The 24,519-nt window shown below is 40.7% G+C and overlaps 1 protein-coding gene across 2 annotated transcripts in view; it reads left to right on the plus strand.

Annotated features, from left to right (window-relative positions):
* The window catches only part of LOC122658784 (pumilio homolog 5-like), a 58,445-nt gene that overhangs the window by 10,141 nt on the left and 23,785 nt on the right, over positions 1–24,519 (plus strand). Inside the window, exons 6-8 of one of the 2 annotated variants that reach the window (XM_043853899.1) lie at positions 9,574–9,786; positions 9,883–9,993; positions 22,481–22,675. In XM_043853899.1, the coding sequence (XP_043709834.1) occupies positions 9,574–9,786; positions 9,883–9,993; positions 22,481–22,675 (519 nt within the window). The remainder of the gene's footprint in view (positions 1–9,573; positions 9,787–9,882; positions 9,994–22,480; positions 22,676–24,519) is intronic. The other variant, XM_043853900.1, reaches the window with a different exon arrangement.

Here is a 24,519-nt window from a genome sequence, read left to right on the forward strand (position 1 = left end):
TTTACAAGATAAATGGATGTCTCATGATGCTATGGTAATGTCCTATTTGCTCCACTCTATGCAGCCGGACCTCTCCAGCAACTACTTACTTCTGGAAACAACCCATCAAATCTGGAGTGCTGCCAAGGAGACTTGCGGGCAGGTCGGGAATGGTGCTCAGGTGTATGAGATTCGAAAGAAGGTTTATGGCACCACTCAGAAGGAGCTGTCCGTATCTCAGTACTATGCTGCCCTCAAAAGTTTATGGCAGCAATTGGATCATCACTCCGATTTTCAGCCCTCTGCTGCTACTGATATTGCTGTCTATCGCAAACACGTCGACAAAATCCATGTGTATGACTTCTTGGTAGGTTTGAATATTGAGTATGATCCTATTCGAGTGCAAGATCTTATCCGGTCTCCATTTCCTACACTAGAGTAGTCCTTTGCTTTGGTTCATATAGGGGAGACTTGTCGGGCTGCTATGTTGCATCCTTCTACTATTGAGAGATCTGCCTTGCAAGTTACTTCCAACCCTACTTTTATTACCATTACTGATGGTGGTAATGCTGCCTCCAAAGAGCCTATCAAGTGTGAACACTGCAACAAACCCTATCACACTAAGGCTCAATGCTGGAAATTACATGGGAAGGCTGTTGACTTTGAGGCTAAACGTGGTCGTGGGAAGGTTCAAAAGGAAATGACAGAGAGTGAGGAATACCACTACATAGAACAGATGAAGGCATGCGGTAAATGAGACACATAGTTAAAACAACATCTGCCCAAAAAGATTTGGACACTTTCATCTCAAACAGAAGAGACAGTGTGACCTCCATTAAATGTCTATTCTTTCTTTTGTACAACACCGTTTTGTTGTGGGGTGTCGGCACAAGAAGATTGATGAATAATACCATACTGAACCATAAAAGGAGCAGAAAAGTACTCCTTAGCATTATCACTATGAACAATATGCAAAGGAGTTTGAAATTGAGTATGAACCTCGTTCACAAATGCACAAAAAATAGAGAACAACTCTGAACGATTTTTCATTAAATAAATCCTGGTAATTTTGGAAAAGTCATCAACAAAGGTAACAAAATAACGAAAACCTAACTTAGAAACAACTGGACAAGGACTCCATACATTAGAATGAGGTAAAGAAAAAGTTTAGTCAAACAGTTTATTGACTCTAGGGGGATAGCTTACACGGTGAAACTTCCCAAACTGACATGACTCACAATTTAAACTAGAAAGAGACCGAAAACAAGTATCTAAAAGTTTTAAACTCTTCAACAAAGGATGACCCAAACGACAATGAACCTAGTGAGGTGATGCTGCATTTGAACATGCCATGGATGAAGAGTCCTCAAGTATATACAACACCCCTGATTCACAACCTCTACCAATCATCTTCTTTGTCATAAGATCCTGAAATACACAAGAATCAGAGAAAAAGGTTACTAAACATTTATAAGTTTTGGTAAACCTATTAACCGACAAAAGATTAAAAGGGAACTTAAGTAAGGAGTGACATGAACAATGCCAATACCAATAACTTTAGCTAAAGAACCATCAGCTAAAGTAACATTAGAGGACAACTTACAAAAAGAAGAAAATGTACCTGAGACCCCAGTCATATGATCCAAAGCACCTAAATTAATTATCCAAAGGTGGGAAGAAGTCGAAAGACATGCAATGGCATTACTTCTCTGAACAAATGTAGCAGTTGGGGGCTAGGATGACTGAGAAATCTGAAACTGGGTAAAGCGTGCATAATCCTCATCAGACATCTTCACGGTCTTACCATTAGACTATAGAGATGATGAAGCGGTAGAATCAGTAGTAGCAGCAGAATTGGCAAATTGTTGCTGAGGTGGTTTGCCATGAAGTTTCCAACAAAAGTGTTGGATGTGTCCTGGGCGACCACAATGGTGACAAGTCTTCACCGAACCTGAAGTATCTGAAGCAACCTAAGGACTAGAAATAAGAGCTTTACCAGAACCAGCCCCACGACCATGACCACCACTACCACCATTACTTGTCCCACTATTGAGCCCACAGTAAGGTGTAAAAGAAGCCAGAGCTGAATTATCAACCGGGGTGGAATCACGAGAATTCTCACGAGGAACTTGTAGAACTCGGGGAAAAGTATCTGAGAGTATGGCTACCTTATCACCACCAAGAATCTGAGAACGAACTGAATCAGACTCCTTGCCAAGACCTTCCAAAAATCCCATGACAGCGAGCTGCTCTCGCTGATTTTGCATATGTTGTACATTAGAAGTTATTGGAAGTAAAGAATTCATCTCCTCATACATCCTCTTAAAGTCAGCAAAATACTAGGTCAAAGGACGACCCTGTTGATCAGCCTTATAAAACTCCTGTGATAACTCATAGATACGAGAAAGGTTGTTCTTTCCGGAATACAGAACATTTATATATTCCCATAATTCCTTAACGGCGTCAATATGAGTCACCAAATCAACAATCTGATTTTTCATGGAGTTCAGCATCTGTCCAATAATACATGCATCAAATGACCCTGTTGGTCACGACTAGTTAACACCAATGTAACAATTTTCTTCCATTGTTGAAAATTGGCAATTCCTTCTAATTTCTTTTCAGTAATACGATTGGAGAATGAAGACACAACCTCAGTAACAACATTCTTTGGTGGCTCAGACAACAACAAGAAGCTCAGCCTTTTCCCAACTTAATGAGGTCGGCTACATGGATCCAAACAAAGTAGGTAAAACTGAGAATTAGACAAAATAAGAGAATGAAGAGATAGAAAAAGAGGGGAAGGGAAATGAGATGAGAAGTGAAAAATTGGGAAATGACAGATGAATGATGTAAAAACCAAAGAAAAATGAAAGATAAAAGTAAGAAGAAAGAGCCACATGCAAGTCAGGAGAATCTCAGCTAAATAGGGTCTGCTACATGGATCCCTGCCCTCCAATAGGCTCTATCTGAGGTCATACCTGGTACAAGACCTAGACTATGCATGTCCTTCCTCACAACTTCTCTGATGGTCAATTTAGGCTTGCCCCTCGCTCTTTTAGCTCCTTCAAGTGCAATCAAATCACTACTCCTAACAAAAATAGAGTGATATTGCTATATGTACCAATGATTCACAGAGAAGAACAAAACCCAGATAATATCGATTTATCAAAACCCTGAAAAAATCGATTTCTCCAAAACGCTGACCAGACCGATCTCCAAAAAGCCTAACAAAGTCGATTTTTCAAAAACCTGAAAAACCGATTCCTCCAAAAAAACCCTGACAAGTTGATGTTGATTTCTGAATCTGGCAGTTCTGCTACAATCTTCTCTACATAAATGAATTAACCATGAAAAGAGAGACCTAGTTCTTAATTTTGAAACATCACTAGTCTCTAAACAATCCCAAAACACAACATAGGGTGCTGCACCCCTTCACACAAAAAGCAAGAGAAGCCGCAAGCCCAAACTGATATGAATCAACCAATAAAGATTGTGTTAGAATCTGAGAAGAAGAGTAAAGAGCTGAAGTGCTTGAATGATCAATGAGATCAGTCAAACTTCTATTTATAAAGAGTCACTTAGAAATGAAATTACACAGCTACCCCTACTCTAATTAATTCTAATATTTAGAGTTATTAGATAGGGGAAAAAGGGAAATAAAGAAAGGGAAAATTACATAATAGAATACAAGTATACCTCCATGGTATACATCATACAATTCAACGCTCCCCCTCAAGTTGGAGCATAGATATCAATCATGCCCAACTTGGATACAAAAGGATGAAATAACTTTCCACTCAGCCCCTTAATTACAACTTCAGCAAGTTGATCTTTGGACTTCACGAAGGGAACACAAATAAGACCACTTTCAAGCTTTTCCTTAATGAAGCATCTGTCAATCTCCACATGTTTAGTATGGTCATGTTGAACTGAATTGTGGGCTATGCTAATTGCAGTCTTGTTGTCGCAATATAGCATCATAGGAAGAGGAGTAGGAACACCAATGTCTTGAAGTAAACCTCGAATCCATAACAACTCACAAATGCCTAAGGCCATTGCACGAAATTCAGCTTTAGTACTTGGTCTGGCCACCACATTTTGCTTCTTGCTGCGTCATGTAACTTGATTGCCTCCAATAAAGGTGCAATACCCTGTCACTGACTTACGATCTGGAGAGCCACCCCAATCAGCATTTGTAGAGGCTTCAACCCTCAAGTGATCATGTGGGGATAAGAGAATTCCTTTCCCTGGAGCTGCCTTCAAGTAACGGAGAATGTGAAGAACAGCCTTCATGTGTGTGGAATAGGGATCATGCATGAACTGGCTTACAAGGCTCACAACAAAGGCAATGTCAGGTTGTGTGTGAGATAAGTAGATCAGTTTTCCCACCAACCTCTGATAACGACTTCTTTCAACTAGTTCTCCATCACTTTCCTTTAGCCTGGTGTTAGCTTCAAGAGGAGTATCACTTGGATGATAACCCAATAGCCCTGTCTCTGATAAAAGGTCTAGGATGTATTTCCTTTGGGAAAGATAGATGCCTTTTGATGATCTGGCAACTTCTATCCCAAGAAAATACTTGAGCTTTCCTAGGTCCTTAATCTCAAACTCACGTCCGAGGAACTCCTTAAGGTGATTATCTCCTCACTGTCATTTCCAGTCACAACTATGTCATCTTCATATACAATAAGGATTGTGACCTTATCACCATGACGTTTGATAAACAGAGTGTGATCAGCATTGCTTTGTTTGAACCCTACAGATCATGGCCTTATGAAATCTGCCAAACCAAGCTCTAGGAGACTATTTGAGGCCATACAGAGCACGCTTCAACTTGCAAACTTGGCTACTGGTTGTGTCAGAGGAAAAACCCGGAGGAACTTCCATGTACACTTCCTCATCAAGCTCTCCATGGAGGAAAGCATTTTTCACATCAAGTTGCTGTAGATCCCACCTTAGATTCACAGCACATGACAATAAAACTCTAACTATGTTCAGCTTGGCAACTGGAGCAAAGGTCTCCTAGTAATCAATCCCATAGGTTTGAGTGAATCCTTTAGCCACAAGTCTTGCCTTATATCTGTCCACACTGCCATCAATTTTCTGCTTGACCACAAACACCCACTTGCACCCAACTGGTTTCTTCCCTAGAGGAAGAGTTACAATGCCCCACGTGTTGTTTTTCTTTAAGGCATTCATTTCTCCTACCATGGCTGCTTTCCACTTCAAATTTGTAAGGGCCTCTTGCCAATTGTGTGGAATACCAAAAGAGGAAAGAGAAGAAACAAATGTATGATAGGAAGTAGATAATGCATCATAAGAAACAACATGAGATATGGGGTGTTGAGTGCAAGACCTAGATGAGCAATAGGTAAACCAAGATCAAGAGTAGGTTGAGGAGAAGAGGGATTACCAGTGGAGCTTGGTTCTGGCTCAAGAGGCTCCAATTGGACAGGTTCAGGTGTTATTGTGGTAGTGATCTCAACTTGCTTGTTCTTCTTTAACTTCTTCTGATAAAAGGTTGTGAGGTTGGGATCATCTATCAACTTCTTGTTAACCTGAGGAGTAGGCTCCCCCTATGTTGGAATCTCAGTGATGATAGGAGGAAAAAACTCTGGACAGCCACATCTTCACTATTACTAGTACTCTCCCCTTGAAGAGGAGGAGGGGAATAGAATAGTAGGAAACTGACTCATGACAGATAACATCCATACTCACCATAGTATGGCGAGTAGGAGGAAAGTGGCACCGATAACCCTTCTGGGTTGGAGAATAACCAAGAAAAATACACCGCAGCCCACGTGGTTCAAACTTGCCAGGAGAATGTGTGGCACGGACATAACAGACACATCTAAAAGTGTGGGGAGGAACAATAAAAGAGGAAGACCCCTCCAGTATCTCAATAGGGGATCGACCACCCAAAAAACGAGTAGGCATGCTGTTTATGAGATAAGCAACGGTAAGAACAACATTACTCTAGTATTGGAAAGGGACATGGTGAGCAAACATGAGAGCACGGGCTACTTCCAAGAGGTGGCGGTTCTTTCTTTCAGCCACCCTATTTTGGGCAGGGGTGTCAACATAACTGGTTTGGTGAATAATGCCATGATCAGCTAGGTATTTTTGGAACTGGCCCTCTGTGTATTCACCATTAGCACTCCTAAGAATTTTAATGGTAGCTTGGTACTGGGTTTGAACCATTTTATGGAATAGCTGAAAACAACAGAATACCTCACTCTTATGTTGCATCATATAAACCTAAGTAGGACGGGAATGGCAATCTATAAAAGTAACAAACCAACAATGACCAGAAATGGAAGTATGACGAGAGGGACCCCACACATCAGTATGAACCAAATGAAAAACAGCACTGCTTCTTTGATTAGTAGGAGAATAAGTAGAACGAGTTTGTTTAGCCATAACACAGGCTTCACAAAAAAACTCAGTTCGATTACATTCTTGAACTAGTTTAGGAAACAAAATAGATAAAATCCCTAAGGGGGGATGACCCAAACGGTAATGCCATTGATACAAAGTAGTAGAAAATGCAGACGGAAGCTGAGGATGAGGAGAATGAAGCTGAGAAGGCAAGGGTGTTGACGTAGAAGTGCCCTCAAGCAAGTAGAGACCACCATGCACCCTACCCAATCCAATCGTCCTCCCATGTGCCAGATCCTGGAAAACACAATGATCAGGATAAAATATTACTTTATAGTTCAAATATCGGGTCATACTACTAATAGAAAGAATATTAGTAGTATAGTTAGGAATATGTAGAATTGAAGACAGGGTAAGAGAGGGAGAACAGCTTATGGAACCCTTCCCAGATATAGAAGAGAGGGTGCCATCTGCTACTCGAACTTTGTCTTTACCAGATGAAGGGAAATACTTATGAAATAGATTTGAAGAACCTGTCATGTGGTCAGTGGCATCGGAGTCTATAATCCACAGAGTGGAAACAACCGATGCACAATAACCACCGAAAGGAATACCTGACTGGGCAAAATGGGAACCTGAAGTTGTTGGTGCATTGGCAGCGGAGGATGCGGCAGAAGTAGATGAAGCCCTCAACATGCGACAGAAGGCCTGTAGCTCCTCTGGGGAAAGACACACATCAGTAGGAGGTGAAGTGTCAACTGTCTCTCTGTGGTGAGCCTTGGTCTTGGGTTTACCCTTGGCTGCACGGTTGGCTTCAAAGTCAGCTGGCTTCCCATGGAGCTTCCAACAAGAGGCCTTTGTGTGAAATGGTTTGTAGCAATGCTCCCATCGAACAACCTCTTTCGAAGAAGCACCCAAATGAGCTGAAATCTCTGTAGTGAGAGTAGGGCTGGCCCCAACTTGGAGGTCTGATCGGTCAATGGTAGGAGCGTGCAACATAGCAGCTCGGCGACTCTCCTCTGTGAGGACCAATGCATATGACTGCTCCAAAGAAGGAAAAGGAACTCTGCTCAAAATCTGAACCCGAATCTTATTGTACTTGACATTCAAACCAGCAAGGAAATCATACACTCGAATCTTGTCCACATGCTTGCGATATGCAGCAATATCTGCAGCATTGGTAGGCTGGTAGTCGGAATAATGATCAAGTTTCTGCCATAAGCTTCGGAGGGCTGCCCAGTATTGGGAGACAGATAGTTCCTTCTGGGTGGTGTCATGAACCTTCTTACGAAGTTCATACACCTGGGCATCATTCCCAACTTGACCATATATATCCTTTGCACCCGCCCAAATCTGGGCTGTAGTATCTAGTAACAAATACCACTAGAAATATCAGATTGCATCGAGTTGAGTAAGAAAGACATCACGTTAGAGTCATTTGCAATCCATCTTTTCTTGGTAGGACCTTCTTCAGCTGGTTTAACAGTGGTGCCAGTGATGTGTCCAGTAAGGTCTCGGCCTGCAATAGTCAAGTACATGGACCTGGACCACATCAAGTAGTTGGTACCGTCAAGCTTAAGGGAAGCAGCATAAGGGAGAGAATCACTCCTAGGCTGTCCATTGTAGGATGCTGAAGTGACATCTGAAACAGTCCCTGAGCCAGTCATGTTGAAGATCTAGTGTAGGAGAAGGGCTGAGAAATGTAGCAGCAGTAACGCAAAAATCTTCAATGAACTGAGCTAAAAAATTTGATTGAGTACTCTTCAATGAGGATGGAAGTAGTCCTCAAATTCAAACCAATCGGAGAAGTAGAACTATAAGAGGCAATTCATCAAACACCTGTTGAGCACCCTGGTAGCAGTGTAGAAGGGCTGAGAAGTGCACCAGCAGCAACTCCAAAAATAGCTGATAGAAAAGGCTCAAATTTGGATCGAGTACTTTCCTAATATGAGAGAAACTACCCTAAAAAAATCAGCCTCAACAGATAGGGAAACCCTAAATCGATTAGGGTGTTAGGGTTTTGAAAAACCCTAAATGCTGAGATCGACTTTTCTGCTTTTTTGGGCTGAATCTGAAAATTTTTGATGGAGATGATCAATACACAGCTGTCCAAGGTATGCTGGTGTGGATCTTCAAGAGGGAAGACTCGAACTCCAATAGTTGGCTGATCTTCAATGGATGAAGACTCCAAAAACGTAGAAATAAAGGCAGCAGCTCTTCTCGATCTCCAATGGACTGTTTTTAAGACATATTCTGATTGAGGTAAAGGAAGGACAGCACAAGATCAATGTCTACCTCATACGTGCTGTCCTTTGTACAGATTTAGGACCAAGGAGAAGAGAAGAAGAAGGAGAAGAAAAAAGGTTCGAAGGTAAAGAAGGGGCTGTTAGAGAAGGAGAGAAACAATGGAGATGTTTGTTCTAGTCTCTAGATTAGTTTCAGCTCTGTAACCATGTTAGAATCTGAGAAGAAGAGTAATAGAGCTGAAGTGCTTGAATGATCAATGAGATCAGTCAAGCTTCTATTTAAAAAGAGTCACTTAGAAGTGAAATTACACAGCTACCCCTACTCTAATTAACTCTAATATTTAGAGTTATTAGATAGGGGAAAAAGGAAAATAAAGAAAGGGAAAATTACATAATAGAATACCAAGTCTACCCCCACGGTATACATCATACAATTCAACAGATTGAAACCTTGAAAGAGAAGACAAGAGACTAGGAGGTCTGTAGCAGAGTCTAAGGATCTTGCTTTGATACCATGTAAATAATAAGAGAAGATAAAAGGTAGAAAGAGAACAAAGGGAGAGACAATGGTTTTGTGTAACCTTGGGAGTTACAACTTAATGTTGAAGCTCCCATTCAATTCAATATATAATAACTAAAGAACACCAAGGACACAACTGGAAACAAAGAAATAAGAAACAAAAAATAAAAGCCTAAACTACCTTTCACCTATCTTTGTATTAGTGCTAGCGCAAGCTAGCGCTAATTCCGAGACTCTCAAGTCTCGATTTATGGCGGATAACTGGCGTTATGCATTTTGTTAAATGTTCTGAAAGACCTCAAGTTTTTTTTTGTTTTTTTTGTTCCCCTTCATCTAATTGAATCCTAGGTTGCAAGATCAAACCAGATGCTACAATTGTGATTATTTTTTCCCGATCAGAATTTTATTTTCTCCATTTTCTGATCCTGTGCTGCATATTTGATGTAGGCACTTGAGGTTATTGAGCTGGATCAGAAAACGAAGCTTGTCCATGAACTTGATGGGCATATAATGAGATGTGTACGTGATCAAAATGGAAATCATGTAATACAAAAATGCATTGAGTGTGTTCCAACAGAAAAAATTGGGTTTATCATTTCTGCTTTTCATGGTCAAGTTGCAACACTTTCTACACATCCATATGGTTGTCGTGTTATCCAGGTATGTGCGTATACCAAGAATTCTTCTTAAGGTTTCATTTATCACCTCCATCATATCCTTATGTACCTTCTTTGATTTTTTTTGGGTCCGGAGAAGAGAGTTCTGGAGCATTGTACGGATGACCTGCAATGTCAATGTATAGTGGATGAAATTTTGGAATCTGCTTCTGCTCTTGCCCAAGATCAGTATGGCAATTATGTTACCCAGGTTGGTTTTGTTTGCGTGATGCCGTCTGATTCCTCACTTCACGATGTCTCACATGTAACTTACATTTAGTGATATCCTGCATGTTTACTATATAATTTCGAGTGTCAATGTATAAACATTTTTCTGTATGTTGAAATATTGAAACCAGTTTTTTCATATAGAAATGATTTTTCAGCTACATCTGTGGGTGGTAGCATTTATTGTAGATTTGTAGTCAAGGGTTCTGATGCAGCCAACCAACCTAGAACCCATATTAGGAATCAAAGATAAGATTGGCTGCTCCACAGGCCGAGATCTGAACCATTTTCCTGATAAAACAAGGTTGAAAATGCTTGTTGATTTCGGCAGCCTGCGATGGGGAAAGAAAGTGAAAAGGTAAAAAGAAGAAAGAGAGGAGATAATTGGCTATTCGGGGACTGTGAACAGTACCCATGAATAGTAACTTGGAGAAAAGAGGAGAGAGAGAAGAGAGGGATAGGGAGAGGAAAGAGAAAAGAGGAAGCCTTCTTGGCTGCACAATTTAAATCAGCATTTTGTATTCTATTCCATTAAACATCATCATGAGAGGGGGGGGGGGGGTTACATATTTATAAGAAAACAAAAGAAAGTTACCTAAATCTAAAAATCTTAGATAGTTTTCTAACTAAACTAACGACGACTCTAAAACTTGAAAGAATAAACTGATAAACACTTGCCATGAGCTACCATCATCTCAATAAGCACTACCACTTGCATATTAGATGCACCAAATTACCATATTTCCCCCAAGTGATGTGAATGGACAGAAACACCCTTGAAACACTTCCAAACACACTAGGAGCCTCCCAAACACCTCCATAAACACACCAAAGCCACACACACACCACACTATTACCAACAATGACAACACCACATGCTCAATAGCTTAACATAGCAGAATTCTCAATGTCTACTCCGTCTCCCAGAAGGAAGCTACTAACTTGGGGAAGATGATGAAACAAAGAGGGAACTCTCATCACCGCCTTACTCACAAGGAACCACACTATAAATAGGACCTCACTCGAGCAGGTATGGATCGAACTCTAAGCTGTGTGAATTCACTCTGTCATTCTTCATTGTTGCCAGAAAATTGACTCAGGCATCGAAGAATCCCCGGAATCCGCTCCAATCATCTCTGGTGTCTTCCCTGTGGATTTTGTAGGTCTGCCGCAACAACATACATATGAAATATGATTTGCATTAAAAAAAAAAAGAATATTCGTTTACCATTAATTCCCCTTCTTTCTATGATTCTTTAAGTTCAACATTGAGATGGGATAACAGTTAATCGAGTACCCTAAGGTGGCATTGAGTAGCATCAGATTGAAGACAAAATACACATGTTATCAATGTTTCAGTATTTATCTATACCTTTCATGTTTGCATCAAGTGGCCCCCGATTGCCCTCTCAAGTTTCTTTTCTTTCCCCTTTCATTGTATTTTTTTTTAAATTATAAAAGGGATTAGCACCTCTAGGTTAAAAGTCTAAAGATAGTTCAGTTGTCATTGGAATGGTGCGGTCCCACTGGTTTGCCTTGTACGATTAGTAAATGGTTGCATGTCCAAAGTCTGCCATAGACCACGCATAGTATTGTAGTATTTGGAGAGAGAGAGCGATCCTTCTGTTTCATATTGTGAATTTTTCTCCGGAGTTCATAGCACTGTGCGTCATTGCCAACTTGGGAATAGGTTTCCTTGGCAACCTTCCAGATGGTTGCAACCGATTCAAGAAGGAGATATCCCTGGGCGATTGCAGGTTCAATGGAGGTGAAAAGATAGGGCATCACCAAGCATTCATCGGTCTCCCATTTAATTTGAGCAGGATCAGCAGCAATAGGCTTCACTGATGCTCCAATAAGATGGCCAAAAAGACCACGGGAACCCACAACAAGAGAGCAGGATCTCGACCACATCAAGTAGTTGCTCCCATCAAGTTTGACGGAGTTCGAAGGGAACGAAGGAAAGTTGCGTTCACGTTGCTGGACTATTCCTTCCTGTCCGGTTGATGCAGTCGACTCATCCGACATGACTGCTGATCTCAAGAAAAACTGGGAAACAATTACCACATGAAATCTTCAAAAAAGAGAAGAAGATTAGTTCATGGGTGATAAAAATCCCTTGGTGGGAGAAAAAATCACCACCAAGGGAGAAAGGCAAAAAAGAACAAGGTGGAGAGGAGAAAAGACTTTGGCGGTGGTGAGTTGTGGTTAGAGAAGCCGATAAGAGGAGGCGGAAGAGAGGAGGTGGGCGGTGGTGGTGAAGAAACCGAGAGAGGCGGATGGGAGGTGGTGGTGGCTGAGCGAAACTGAGAGAGAGAGAGAGAGAGAGGGGTGGCAGTGATGTTGAAGGCAAGAGAGAGAGAGAGAGACCGAGAAAGGGATAGGGCGGCAGTAGATTTAGGGTTTCATGGGGTTGGGGGCACATTTCCCAAAGATGATTCTTCTCCTTACTATGATACCATGAGGCCCTGTTTGTTTAGAGGGGTTTATGGGGTGGGAGAGTTGTGGGATTACTGACGGGTGGGTCCCATGTGTTTGGAAAAGTACTGTAGCATTCCATGGGAAAGTTGCCAAATCCCACGTATTTCGTGGGACTTTGTAAAGCCAAGGGGTGTGAAAATTATGGGATTTGCAATGCCATGTCAATAGACAATGGTAATGATTATGTTTCCTCCATTATCTCAACATTCCCACCCCCTTGCAAACAAACAGCCTGGGGTGGGATTTTGCAATGCCATATCAGCATTTTACCACAACTTTCCCACCCCTTGCAAACTATTCCACTAAACAAACGAGGCCTGATGGAATATATGGGGAATTGGAACTTATGTCAATGAGACACAAGTCCTCTATTTATAATAAATGATAAGAAGTACAAGTTACAATTATACCCCTAGGGCAACGTAAACTAAACCCCACTGGACAATTATACCCTTGTACCCAAATTATAACACGGTGAAAACAAGGCTGTAGGTAAGGAGCATTACATGGAAAGAGATTCCAGCACAAAGGAGTTGAGATTTAAATCATAGGAAGCAATCCAAACATAGGAAAAGGACCCTTGGTGGGAAGAAGAGAACCACCGAGGGTTGAATCATGTAGGAAACCCTCGGAAAAGGGAAGAGGGTTTTAGAGAAGGCGGTGAAAGAAGTTGGTAGGAGAATCAAAAAAAGAAAAAAACTAGAGGGAGGAGTCGCGTGAGAGAGAGAGAGATGGCAGAAGTGGTGGAGGCGAGAGAGAAGTGAGAGGGTGAGTTGCAAGGTGGAAGAGTGGGAGAGGGGCTGCTGGCGGTGAACAGGAGAGGTGTCATGGTGATGGTGGCGGTGGTGCTGTTGTGTTGCATCACAGTGATGGTGGTGAAAACATAGGTACTATGGCGGGATTCCCACGACAGATGAAACTAATTTGGGAGAATGATTGTTGCTATCCCTTGGGATCTCAGCCAAGCTTTATTTTTATTATAAGGTGAAACATTACAAATTACAAGTATAACCTTGAGACAGAATTTACCCAAACTAAAATCTAAAATGCCCAACTTACAACATGTACTATGAAAACCAGCCGTTGAGCCACTGTGACTTAATGCTGTTGCCATCATGTATGGGCTGTACGGCTGGCTGTCCGGGTAATAGAAGAGGTCCACAAAGGACGATCCAGTCTGTGATTATGAGTGGGTGTCATATAAGCACTGGGAAAGGATGATGATGTATGCTCCCCCCCACACCAGTGAAACCACCATAGCCGCCACTATACGTAGTTATGCATTAACTTCAACCCGGTAATCTCTACGGCAAAGGTTGGGGTACCCACTTCTCACGTCTAGTGCTGTTCCCTATACTTAATCCACCAACAGTGCTAGACAAGCTATCCACGTTGATGTCCATGTTACTACAGTCAAGGTTGTCCTCATCATCCCTGCTAGGTGTTGGCTCGAATGGTCATGGTTTTTGTGAGTGTATGTGACCCTTTGAGGTCGTAAACTCATCCACATCAACACCCATTCTATAAATTATAAAATGCAATGTGAATTCAGTGCATTAAAAAATACTCACCAGCCTTGTGTACTGGATGCTGAAGTTGAAGCTCCCAATGATCCTTAATAATCTTGAGTAAGGCCCTGCTGCCATGTGGCATCGCATTGTTCACATGTTCCTTAATCATGTCCACAACAGCATATAAGTGTGGCATGATGGGGCTTGAAAGCAGAGTCCGCCAACCTCAGTACCTTAACCATTGGGTCTAAAACTCTCACCACCTTAGTCAGGTTCTGCCAAAATTCCTCAGGTACAATGGTAGATTGTGTTGCTCTACCATCAAGGGAACTCGACTCCCTCCATCCAAAGCACTTCAGATGTAAACATAGATCTAAGCCCGACCTTCTTCGCCTCAAAGCTCTTCAGTGCGATGTAGTTTGTGGCGAATGGAGAATCTAGTGACACTGGGCCTGATCAAGTCCTCAGCAGTTGCAGTGTAAACCCATGGTTGTAGACATAGGTGCTCACATGTCTCTCCTTCTCAACCTTTCTTTGCACCAATTTCCTTCAGCATGAGGTCAATGCAATGGGCTATACAAGGAATCCAAAAGAGCCAGTACCTATTGTTACTCATCGATTTCTCACCGGCCTTCTAGAAGTTGCTTTCATTGTCCATCACAACTTGGACAATGTTCTCCACTCCCACCTCTTGGACCATATCCTTTAGCAACCTATAAAGGTATTTTGCATCCTTTGTCTTCTTGAATGCATCCATAGATTTGAGGAATACTGTCCTCCCATCATAGTAAACTATGAAGCTAATGATGGACTTTCTTGTGGGCCCAGTCCAACCATCACACATTATCGTCATGCTGTATTCTGCCACATCCCCTTCAAGCCATCTATATACTCTTGTAGCTCTTGTTTTTGTTGGGGGCAAATAAACAATCATCACCTTGTAGGAGTGGGCTTCTTGATCCCTGGGCCAGCCTCATCCACCGTATCTAGCATAGTTTGATAATAGGGCCCTGTAGTGGCGTTTGCTAGGATGTGTAATGTAGTCCTAGATAGGTAGGAGACCTACTAGGAGCCAAACAACAGGATCAAATTACAAAAGGGGCTGCTGGTTCAAATGGACAGCACTAGGATTTAGGTCAATTCCTAGGGTTAGGGTAGGATAATGGGACTATAGTTTATTCGATTAAACTAGGCAGGTTTTGGGGAGTTTAGAAAGCTAGATTTGGTTAGGTTTAGATGAGAATTCAAAATTCCAGAAATTAGGGTTACGGTTTCAGGTTTTGGGTTTTAGCAATTAGGTCAAATTTAGGGTTTTGAAAGACAAATAGGGGCAGTAGCTTGGGCCGAGTGTAGGGGGTGTTTAGGAGAGGCTGTGGTTTGAATTTGAAGTAATTCTAATGGGTAAATATGGCTGGGCAGCAAGATCTAGGGTTTAATGGAGTTAGGGTTTATGGGATTCAAAAATAAAGGGGATCGATTGGGGTAAAGGATTAGAGGGTTAGAAGAAGAAATTGGGCGTCAAACTTACTGGAGATTCCACTGGCAGCAGCTTGAACAGATGTGAAGGATAGAACCACCTTCAAATTGAAGAAGATCCTCCCAGCCGTCACGGCATAAGGAGTCAACCGGATTCCACTAGTACCTTTTCACCTTGAGATCCACAAGGATGCACACTCACAAGGAGCAACACTCAACAGAGCAGAGCATCAGCAATGACAGCAAACAAAAGCTTTTCATTAATCAGATTCGTATTCAAGGCTTTGCCCCCTTACAACCTTTTACAAAAGACTCAAAAATAGACTTCTACTCTAAAAGGGAAAGGCCTAACCCAATCCTTAACCTATTAGGTAACTTAAACTGACTATGAAACTACAATACTAAAAGAAATAGACTCAAAACATGGCTGGATTTATAGAGTCCTAATCCAGCCAAACTTACACCACATGACCACTTAACCAAGTCACATAATCACTTAAATTGAACCAATTTGAACCGATTTAATTAAAAAACATAAAAATAAACTAAGTAGTGGGCTAATCCCGTATGCAACCTATATACCCCTAGTTTAGGTTCATTAAAGTGGCCTATTACATAGAAAACCCTTGGGATCAAAGGCCCAACATATATATATCCCAACCCTAGACTTATTTCTAAAGAAATAAGCCCATTTCGGTGATGAATCTGCATCAACTCTCCCCAACTTGAAAAAATTCGTCCTCGAATTTTACAGTGATGAGGGGGAGACAACATATGAGTAGCAGCTTCAACCATTCCCAAACATAATTCTGGTGATGCAGGAACATTAGGGATGAAGTCTTCAAGGCGTGGAGCTTTCTCTTCGAAGAACCATGATGGTATAACAAACTCTTTGTGTTCAATCTCTGAATCACCTGTGAATGCCCTACCTATAGAGTCTTCAGTGTTAATAACCTTCTTAGACACCAACTCCACCTCTTCATCTTTTACTGTATCAGCCTTATCTACATTGGTTTCTTCGACATAGACCACTTCAGTAGGATCTTCTACATGTTGATTTTCCATCTATGAAGCTATAGGAGTGGTCTCTTTCTTTTCATCACAATTTACTGTCACTTCAGATTTATTTTCAACTTCCTTTGGCAGTGAAAATATGTATTCTCTATACCTGTCTGTGTCTTCTCTGTAACCTCTGAGTCTATCCCTGTGATCTCTGGCAGGAGTGACTCTTTGTGCTCCCAATCGTTGCAACCTATCCAGGATGGCTTCATTTGCAGCCCTTTGTTCAGCAGCAAATTTCTGGAACAATTCCAATATGCAGCCATAGGATCTGCTGATGGATTTACTACTTGATTACCATGCTGATCCATGGCTTTGATACCAAATAATGTAGTCCTAGATAAGTAGGAGACTTATTAAGAGCCAAACAACAGGATCAAATAACAAAAGGGGCTGCTGGTTTGAATGGACAGCATTAGGATTTAGGTCAATTCCTAGGGTTAGGGTAGGATAATGGGAATATAGTTTATACAATTAAACTAGGCAGGTTTTGGGGAGTTTAGAAAGCTAGATTTGGTTAGGTTTAGATGAGAATTCAAAATTCAAGAAATTAGGGTTTTGGGTTTTAGAAATTAGGTCAAATTTAAAATATTTACCGGCAGAAAAGTCTTGTTGCAAACTGTTGGTTGCGGGTTCAAACTTTGGAAAAAGCCTGTTGCAATGGTTAAGTTGTGCTATTGACCTGTTGGTTGCGGGGTTCAAAACTTGGAAACAGCCTCTCCTACATAGCAGGGGGTAAGGCTGCGTACATTTGGCCCTCCCAGACCTTGCAGTAGTGGGAGCCTCGTGCACTGGGTTGCTCTTTTTTTTTTTATTGGCAGAAAAAACAAGCCGACTCCATGAGGCCGTAGATAGGCCAACAGTGTTTGACATATATAAAATTAAGCCCCATCCAGTTGATATTAATCCTAATTTTTTCACATTTTTGTTGTAGGAAAATCCATTTTTTGAAACCAGAAAAATAAAAAAATAGATAGTTATCCATGTAACAATGGAAGGTTATGTGTCCAAAAATCACAAGATAAATTTGAGGCATACACTTTTATGTTTTTTTTAAAATCTCAACCATCTGTTCCCACTCAGAGTTAGGAAAGTGCACAGTAATGTATAGACTACCGGTAAACATGAATTGTCCATACACGGGATGTGTGCGAATACAAAAAGGGGTATTTGATTGAATTAAATTTTGAATTTGACACTTAGTTGTGGGTTCGAGTTGGGAAACATCCTCTTAGCGAAGCGGGGTTAAGGCTGCGTACATTATGACCCTCCCTAGACCCTGTAGTGGCGGGAGCCTTGTGCACTGGGTACGCCCTTTTTAGACTTCGCAATTTGACACGTAGCTAATCTAGATCATATCCTCTCTATCCAACGGTCGAAATGGACATATCATCAGCCCTCATGTAAGAATAGATGCCTTGTGACATTTGGAAAAATAACAGACCTTTGTGACAATAACAGTTCACCATTAATATATATATATATATAAGCAGAAAACAAAAGACACTGTGAGGCCGTATATTGAGCTCCAGTGTCTCATATAAAAATTTCATAACCAGCTTTCGGGTATTATAGGAAGACATTGATACCTTGAATTGTTGAATGTGGCTAAATCTTCACCGGGAGAATGTTCTCTGTGCCGCAGTGAAGGCTGCGCCCAGGCACATGGGCCTGCCAGTTAGTGGGGGGGCAGGGTGGTCATTGCGCCCACCCCCATGTGCCTGGGTGCAGCCTGCGCTGCGGCACCGAGAAGGCGAGAACAGTGCCCCATCTTCACCAATATGCTACAAACAATATTGTTGGAGTGACATGGCAACCCCAATACCGTATTCCAGCAGTGTATAGAGGTGAGGTGGTAATAATCAGCAAGAAATGTGTATTTTCTTCTTTCCGCAGGTGAAACTGGCGAAATGCTTGAGTCTGGTTGACATTTTGACTAGACTTGCTTGGATACATGTATTTATAACACCCACTAGACCATATCGCCAAAATGATATGATATGCTGTCGAAATTTTGGCGGAACACTGAAATTTTGACCAAAATAGTGTTGAATCCCTGATTCATGTGTCATTTCGTCTTGGCCATATTGAAATTAAAGAAAATTTTGAAATTTCGCCAAAATTTCGGCGAGTTTTTGAACCATGCCTGCAAATTGGAGTACTGTAATCAAGTGCTAAGTCGCTATCGAACTCCAAAGAATGTTTCCTCAATGCCTCCTTGCTGTTAATTGATGAATCCCCATAGTGTTTGGGGCTGTGATAAAAGCCAACAGTGGGAAAAATTGGGACTATCTTGAAAATTGGTGTAAATCAAGTTTAGGCTTGTTGGGGGGGGGGGGGGATGGTGAAGCAGGTCTGTGAATCCACATCAAACCACAAACCAGTCCTATTCTAGCCCATAGAGAAAAAGCATAGGGGATAGAGAGAGGGCGGTAGCCTATGAGAGAAGAATTAGGGAAGAGAAAGGGGGAGGGGGGGTTACTTCACACCAACTTGAATTCACTCCAAGGTTTGCAATGAATCACTCATGCTGCAGAGAATGGTAGAAGATCTCACAAATTCCAACATATTTTCATTTCCTTCTATCCCCGAATACAGTGTTTTAAAACCTAAAGTAAAAAAAGAGAAATAACTCCTTAATAATTACTACTCCAGCAGTAACTCCTCGCTATAACTACTTCAGAAATAACTCCTTAATAACTATTTCTCCAACAATAACTTCCTAATAACTACCCCGCTTAAGATTACAACATTAGTACTTAATAGTTTGACACCAAATAAAATAAAATATAACAAAATAAACCACACAAGTTAATAAGGGACATCTAGCGACAATGAAGTGATGTGTGGCTTTGTATGTTTGCGTCTCCTCTGATTTGTTCTAAATCCCTGAGTGATGTCCTCATCATAAAGTGTACAACCAAGGTGAAACTCAAAAGACCCCTATGAAGCCGTTCTCCAACTATATGTCAGTACCACAGAGTTTCAGGAAGGCTCCAAAGATGAAGAAGATTGCTGCTGCCGCCGATGAAACCATTCCTACTCAATGACGAAAGAAGGCTTGTCATGCTATGTTTGAAGAAATGGTTAAAGTCCATCATAGCAGCCTGATTGGTCTCATCAACAACATACTCTAGGATATAGATCACCTTGTCGAGAGGATGGTGCAAATGTGGATCCATTGTAGCTGATTGGTGGACCGGGCTGATATGATTATTGGGGGCCTTGGTATGAGAATAAAATTCTTAAATCAGAAAATTATAAAAATAATTTTAGAACATAAAATTAAATCTGACTCCATGAAATCATAAATTGGTCTACAATATTTAACATATAAAAAATTGATGTCCAACTACTAAATGGTTACCCTAATTTTTGCAAAAAATAATTTTAGAGAAAAGGGTATGCCTCAAAGTTTGAATCTTCAACAAATCTCGCTCAAATGTACAAATCTCCAACATGTTCCGCCAAGATGTGTAGGTGAATTGGCTGAAGAACACAAAAAATGGGGTTTTTTGGCACCCAAGGTTGAAACCAATTGAAACTACCAAAATGGGTCGATACAGCGACCCATTTAGGTCAAAACTTGGTTTTTATAATACATGAATGTAACATTTCGGTCGAATCGAAACCAAAACCCAAAATAAGACCCATATTTCAACTGAAACCAATAAGTTTCAACCAAAATCTTGCATGCTTAGTGAACTGAGGCCCATTTCTTTCCCACTTTGGTCGAAACCAAAATATTTTGCAAGATTTTGGTCGTTTCGACCGAAATCAACATTGCTCTAAAATACTTAACTAATTAGAATTGTTGAAGCCTAAGTCTTCTAGATAACTTAGATCCCACACAACTAACCCAAATAGGACTCTGTAATGACCAAACTAGAGCCAACTACATTACCTAATGGGCCCCACTACTAATTAAATATTTATCTTCCTACACGCCTTTAAATCCTCACTTTTTGGGCCTTAAAATTTGGCCACTTTGAAATAAAACCCAGAGAATTAAAAGCCTATACCCTATAGGTATTAAAATAGGTACCAATATTTCCAGTGGGCCTGCATTAGGTTCCTATTTACCCAGAGGATGTGAGATAGCTGATCCATTAGTTGCCTTTATTTAAGAGAAATCTTCCAGATTGGGGTGAGTCGTGAAGCAAGCTTCTTGTCCATTGTTTTCATGCACCTAATTATATGAGAAAAGCATGGTAATTTTAGTACATTTTACAGCTTAAGATCTACCTCTCTCTCTCTCTCTCACACACACATACACACACACACACACACACACACACACACACACAAAATTCTGGTGACCTAAAAGCATACGACGGTTATGGTCCGAATGGCCAGGGAACGACTAAAGTCTGGTGACTTAGAAGCATTATGAGTAACGTGGTTCTTAGAAATCCCCTGGTCAATTGTACACAGTTTGTCCATGTGACATGAAGATCTTGCTATCAAGCAGGTCATGTCTTATTATGCTTTGTTTTCAGATTGTTCAGTTTCAAAATGGATGCCATTATCAAAGTTTTAAATTAAAAGCATCATTTCTTTTGTGTTGCCGAGAGCAAGAATCAAGAAGTGTGGGCCTGCAATAGATCTGTTTAGTGACCGTTGTTGGCCGGATACCATTCTAGTGCATGTGGATGATGACCTGCGCATATAAACTCTCATTTTCAGCTCATCCAGTCCCGAATCCCCATACATACTATAAGAGAATAGGAGGATACTCAGAGGATACTCAGTATAGGATAGCTAAAAGTCTGAAACTGGAAGTGTCAAATTTTAGTTCATCTTGAGTTATCATTGTTGGTATAATAAAGCTTTAAATTGATATAGGCTAAAAAAGGGTTGGAAACATACTGTTAAATTGATATAACAAAGGGACCACCTGTGATTTGGTACAAGAAATTCCAAGATACCAATCATTGCATTTGCCTTCATGGGGGTGCTGACTTGGCATGAAATGGAAGTTGTTTGAAGTTCTTTTTTTTTTTTTTTTTCTGATTATAGGGTGCGTCTTTAGATGCAATTCCAAAAACTAAATCAGGGTAGCATGGTAGTTGAAGGAAATGCAGTGGGTGGCACTTTATCAATTGGCCACGATTACTGAATCAGTGAATCTAAATGCAATGGAATTATGGTTTTGATCATATGAGCAAGGGATGAAGTCACAACTCACAAATTACTACAGCCTTAACCATAGTGGAATTTATGCAATGGGTGATGCAATTATCACCTGTAAAAGATGAATTAAACATGACTTTTCTCTGAAGGCTTCCTCGTGAGATTCATAAGAAAGATAAATTATGTGGTAAATGAATTAATATGAAGGTCTAAATTAAATGATTTACGGGAGAGGTTTGAATATCTTTTGACTTCTTTTGCCAACAAAATTTCATTACATATATCTGTTTGTCTAGCAAAGGTCTTTGATAAGAAATATCTAAAATTTTAGTGTCTCTAAACATAAAGTTACAAACTCATCCAGGATGAAGGTGGAGGGTCAGCGCTAGAAAAGTCAAGTTTGATTACATAATTAATGCCATGTTTACCAGTATTAGGGAAAATTTGCTGTATGTAAATGTTTGTGACTTTGAGCACCTTTATACTTATTTGTATGGAATAATTAAATCAATTATATATCATCATAGTTGTCAAGGCGACCCAATGCGTTGGAAGGGGCTTGGACTCCTAGCCGACCCAAGAAGGCGTCCAACAAGGGTCGTCTGGACACCTAGGTGGCGCCTAGCGATGCCTTGACAACTACGTGTATCATGTTAAATGCATGGGCACTTCATGTTTGAAAGTTGGGTATGCATAGTTGTACCATTTGATGGAGTCTACATTTTCTTGTTCCAAGTGATTATGTTAATGCCTTGTATTAATTTTCTGGTGCATATTAGCTTTCTTACATGTATGTTATGCTGCTTGCAGCATGTTTTGGAGAGGGGGAAGCCCCATGAAAGAAGCCAAATTATTAGCAAATTGTCAGGGAAAATTGTACAAATGAGCCAGCATAAGTTTGCATCCAATGTTATTGAGAAGTGTTTGGAGCATGGTGATGCCACTCAACGAGAACTCTTGATTGAGGAGATTGTTGGACAGTCTGAGGGGAATGATATTTTATTGGTAAGTTATTTTTCTTCTTCTACCTTGTTTTGTTATTGATTGGGAGTGGGTGGGGTGGGGGTAAAAAGTTCTTTGTTTAGTTGAGTTAAAAATGTAGATTTGGGAAATGGAGTATTAGTGTAATTTCATCTTTATGATGCCTTGATATGTAATGTTCCATGTTTGATGCCAATAGAATAACCCTAAGGCATCTTAAGGGATTTGTTTGCACGGTCAGTAATTGCCATGCTAATGCAGGCTAATCAGATCAGGTTGCTTGGGCTCTGATCTAACTAGTTATAAATGAGCCTAAATATGGGAACTGATAAACAAATATTAAGTCACTCCTGCCATTGCCTTTCACTATTCTCCACTTATATGAATTCTTTACTTTTCGTTAATGTGAGAGATTGTTCAGAGAAGGGTTTTTTTTTTTTTTTTTTTTTTTAAAATAAATTTGATGAAAATTGTCATTTCATTAGCTAGAAAGAGGGGTCTTTGATGTTTTACAAATGTGATTTGAGAGATCTATATTTTCATAATTTACCGTAAGTTTTGGTTGTGATGGTAACCTTGTCTGTTCATGTGTTGAGCATCTCTGATATCTCCATGAAAATAGAAAATTAAAATGATTCAGGGGTGTTATCTTTTCTTTTTCTTCTCTGATTCCCTCCATCCTACTCTCTCTCTCTCTCTCTGTTGGACCTCATGCTCAAGTTTGATTAGTTAAAGCAAGAAGCGTAAGCACCGAGGCCTTTCATCACTTCAGGTACCTGGTATAAACTGAGTTGCACAAGACTGAATAGTGTGTTGAGAGAGTTTAGAATTAGAGAATAATGCTTCGGTGGTCTAAGGTAGACCCCAAGCCATATATTTATATTAAGAGATAGAAAATACATGGACAGAATTGTCCCTAACATAGCCGACATGGCTGTACATGAAATAAATATCGGAAAAAGACTAGAATATCCTTCTGCTCATAATTCAACACTCCCCCTCAAGTTGGAGCAAATATGTCAATCATGCCCAACTTGACTAGATTAGGATGGAACAATTTCCCAGACAATCCCTTAGTGAAAATATCAGTAACCTGATCAGTAGACTTCACAAAGGGAACACAAATCAATCCTTCTTCCAATTTATCCTTAATAAAATGCCTGTCCACTTCAGCATTCTTGGTGCGATCATGCTGTACTGGATTGTGTGTAATGCTGATTGTAGCTTTGTTGTCACAGTACAACATCATAGGAAGATGAACGGGAACACCAAGGTCTTGTAGCAAGCCTTTCAGCCAAAGTAACTCACAAATGCCCTGTGCCATAGCACGAAACTCTGCTTCAGTACTAGAACGAGCCACCACATTCTACTTCTTGCTACGCCAAGTGACAAGATTGCCCCCTACAAAAGAGCAATACCCAGAGATAAACTTCCGATCCGCAGAACCAGCCCAGTCAGCATCGGTATATGCCTCTACCCGTAGATGACCATGAGGAGACAAAATAATGCCTTTTCCAAGAGCTGACTTCAAGTAGTGAAGAATCCAAAGAACAACCTCCATATGAGAAGAATAGGGGTCATGCATGAACTGACTCACAGTACTCACAACAACAGCAATGTTTGGACGTGTGTGTGAGATAAATCTGCTTCCCCACTAGTCTTTGGTACCGGCCTTTATCAATAGGTTCACCCTCCTTTTCTTTGAGACGGACAGTAGCCTTTATAGGAGTATCTGAAGGGTGACATCCTAACAAACCAGTTTCAGCCAACAAGTCTAGGACATACTTCCTTTGGGAGAGAAAGATGCCTTTAGAAGACCTGACAACCTCAATCCCTAGAAAGTATCGTAGCTTCCCTAGATCTTTAAT

This window comes from Telopea speciosissima, chromosome 4 (genome assembly GCF_018873765.1).
Source record: "Telopea speciosissima isolate NSW1024214 ecotype Mountain lineage chromosome 4, Tspe_v1, whole genome shotgun sequence".
Lineage (NCBI taxonomy): Eukaryota > Viridiplantae > Streptophyta > Magnoliopsida > Proteales > Proteaceae > Telopea > Telopea speciosissima.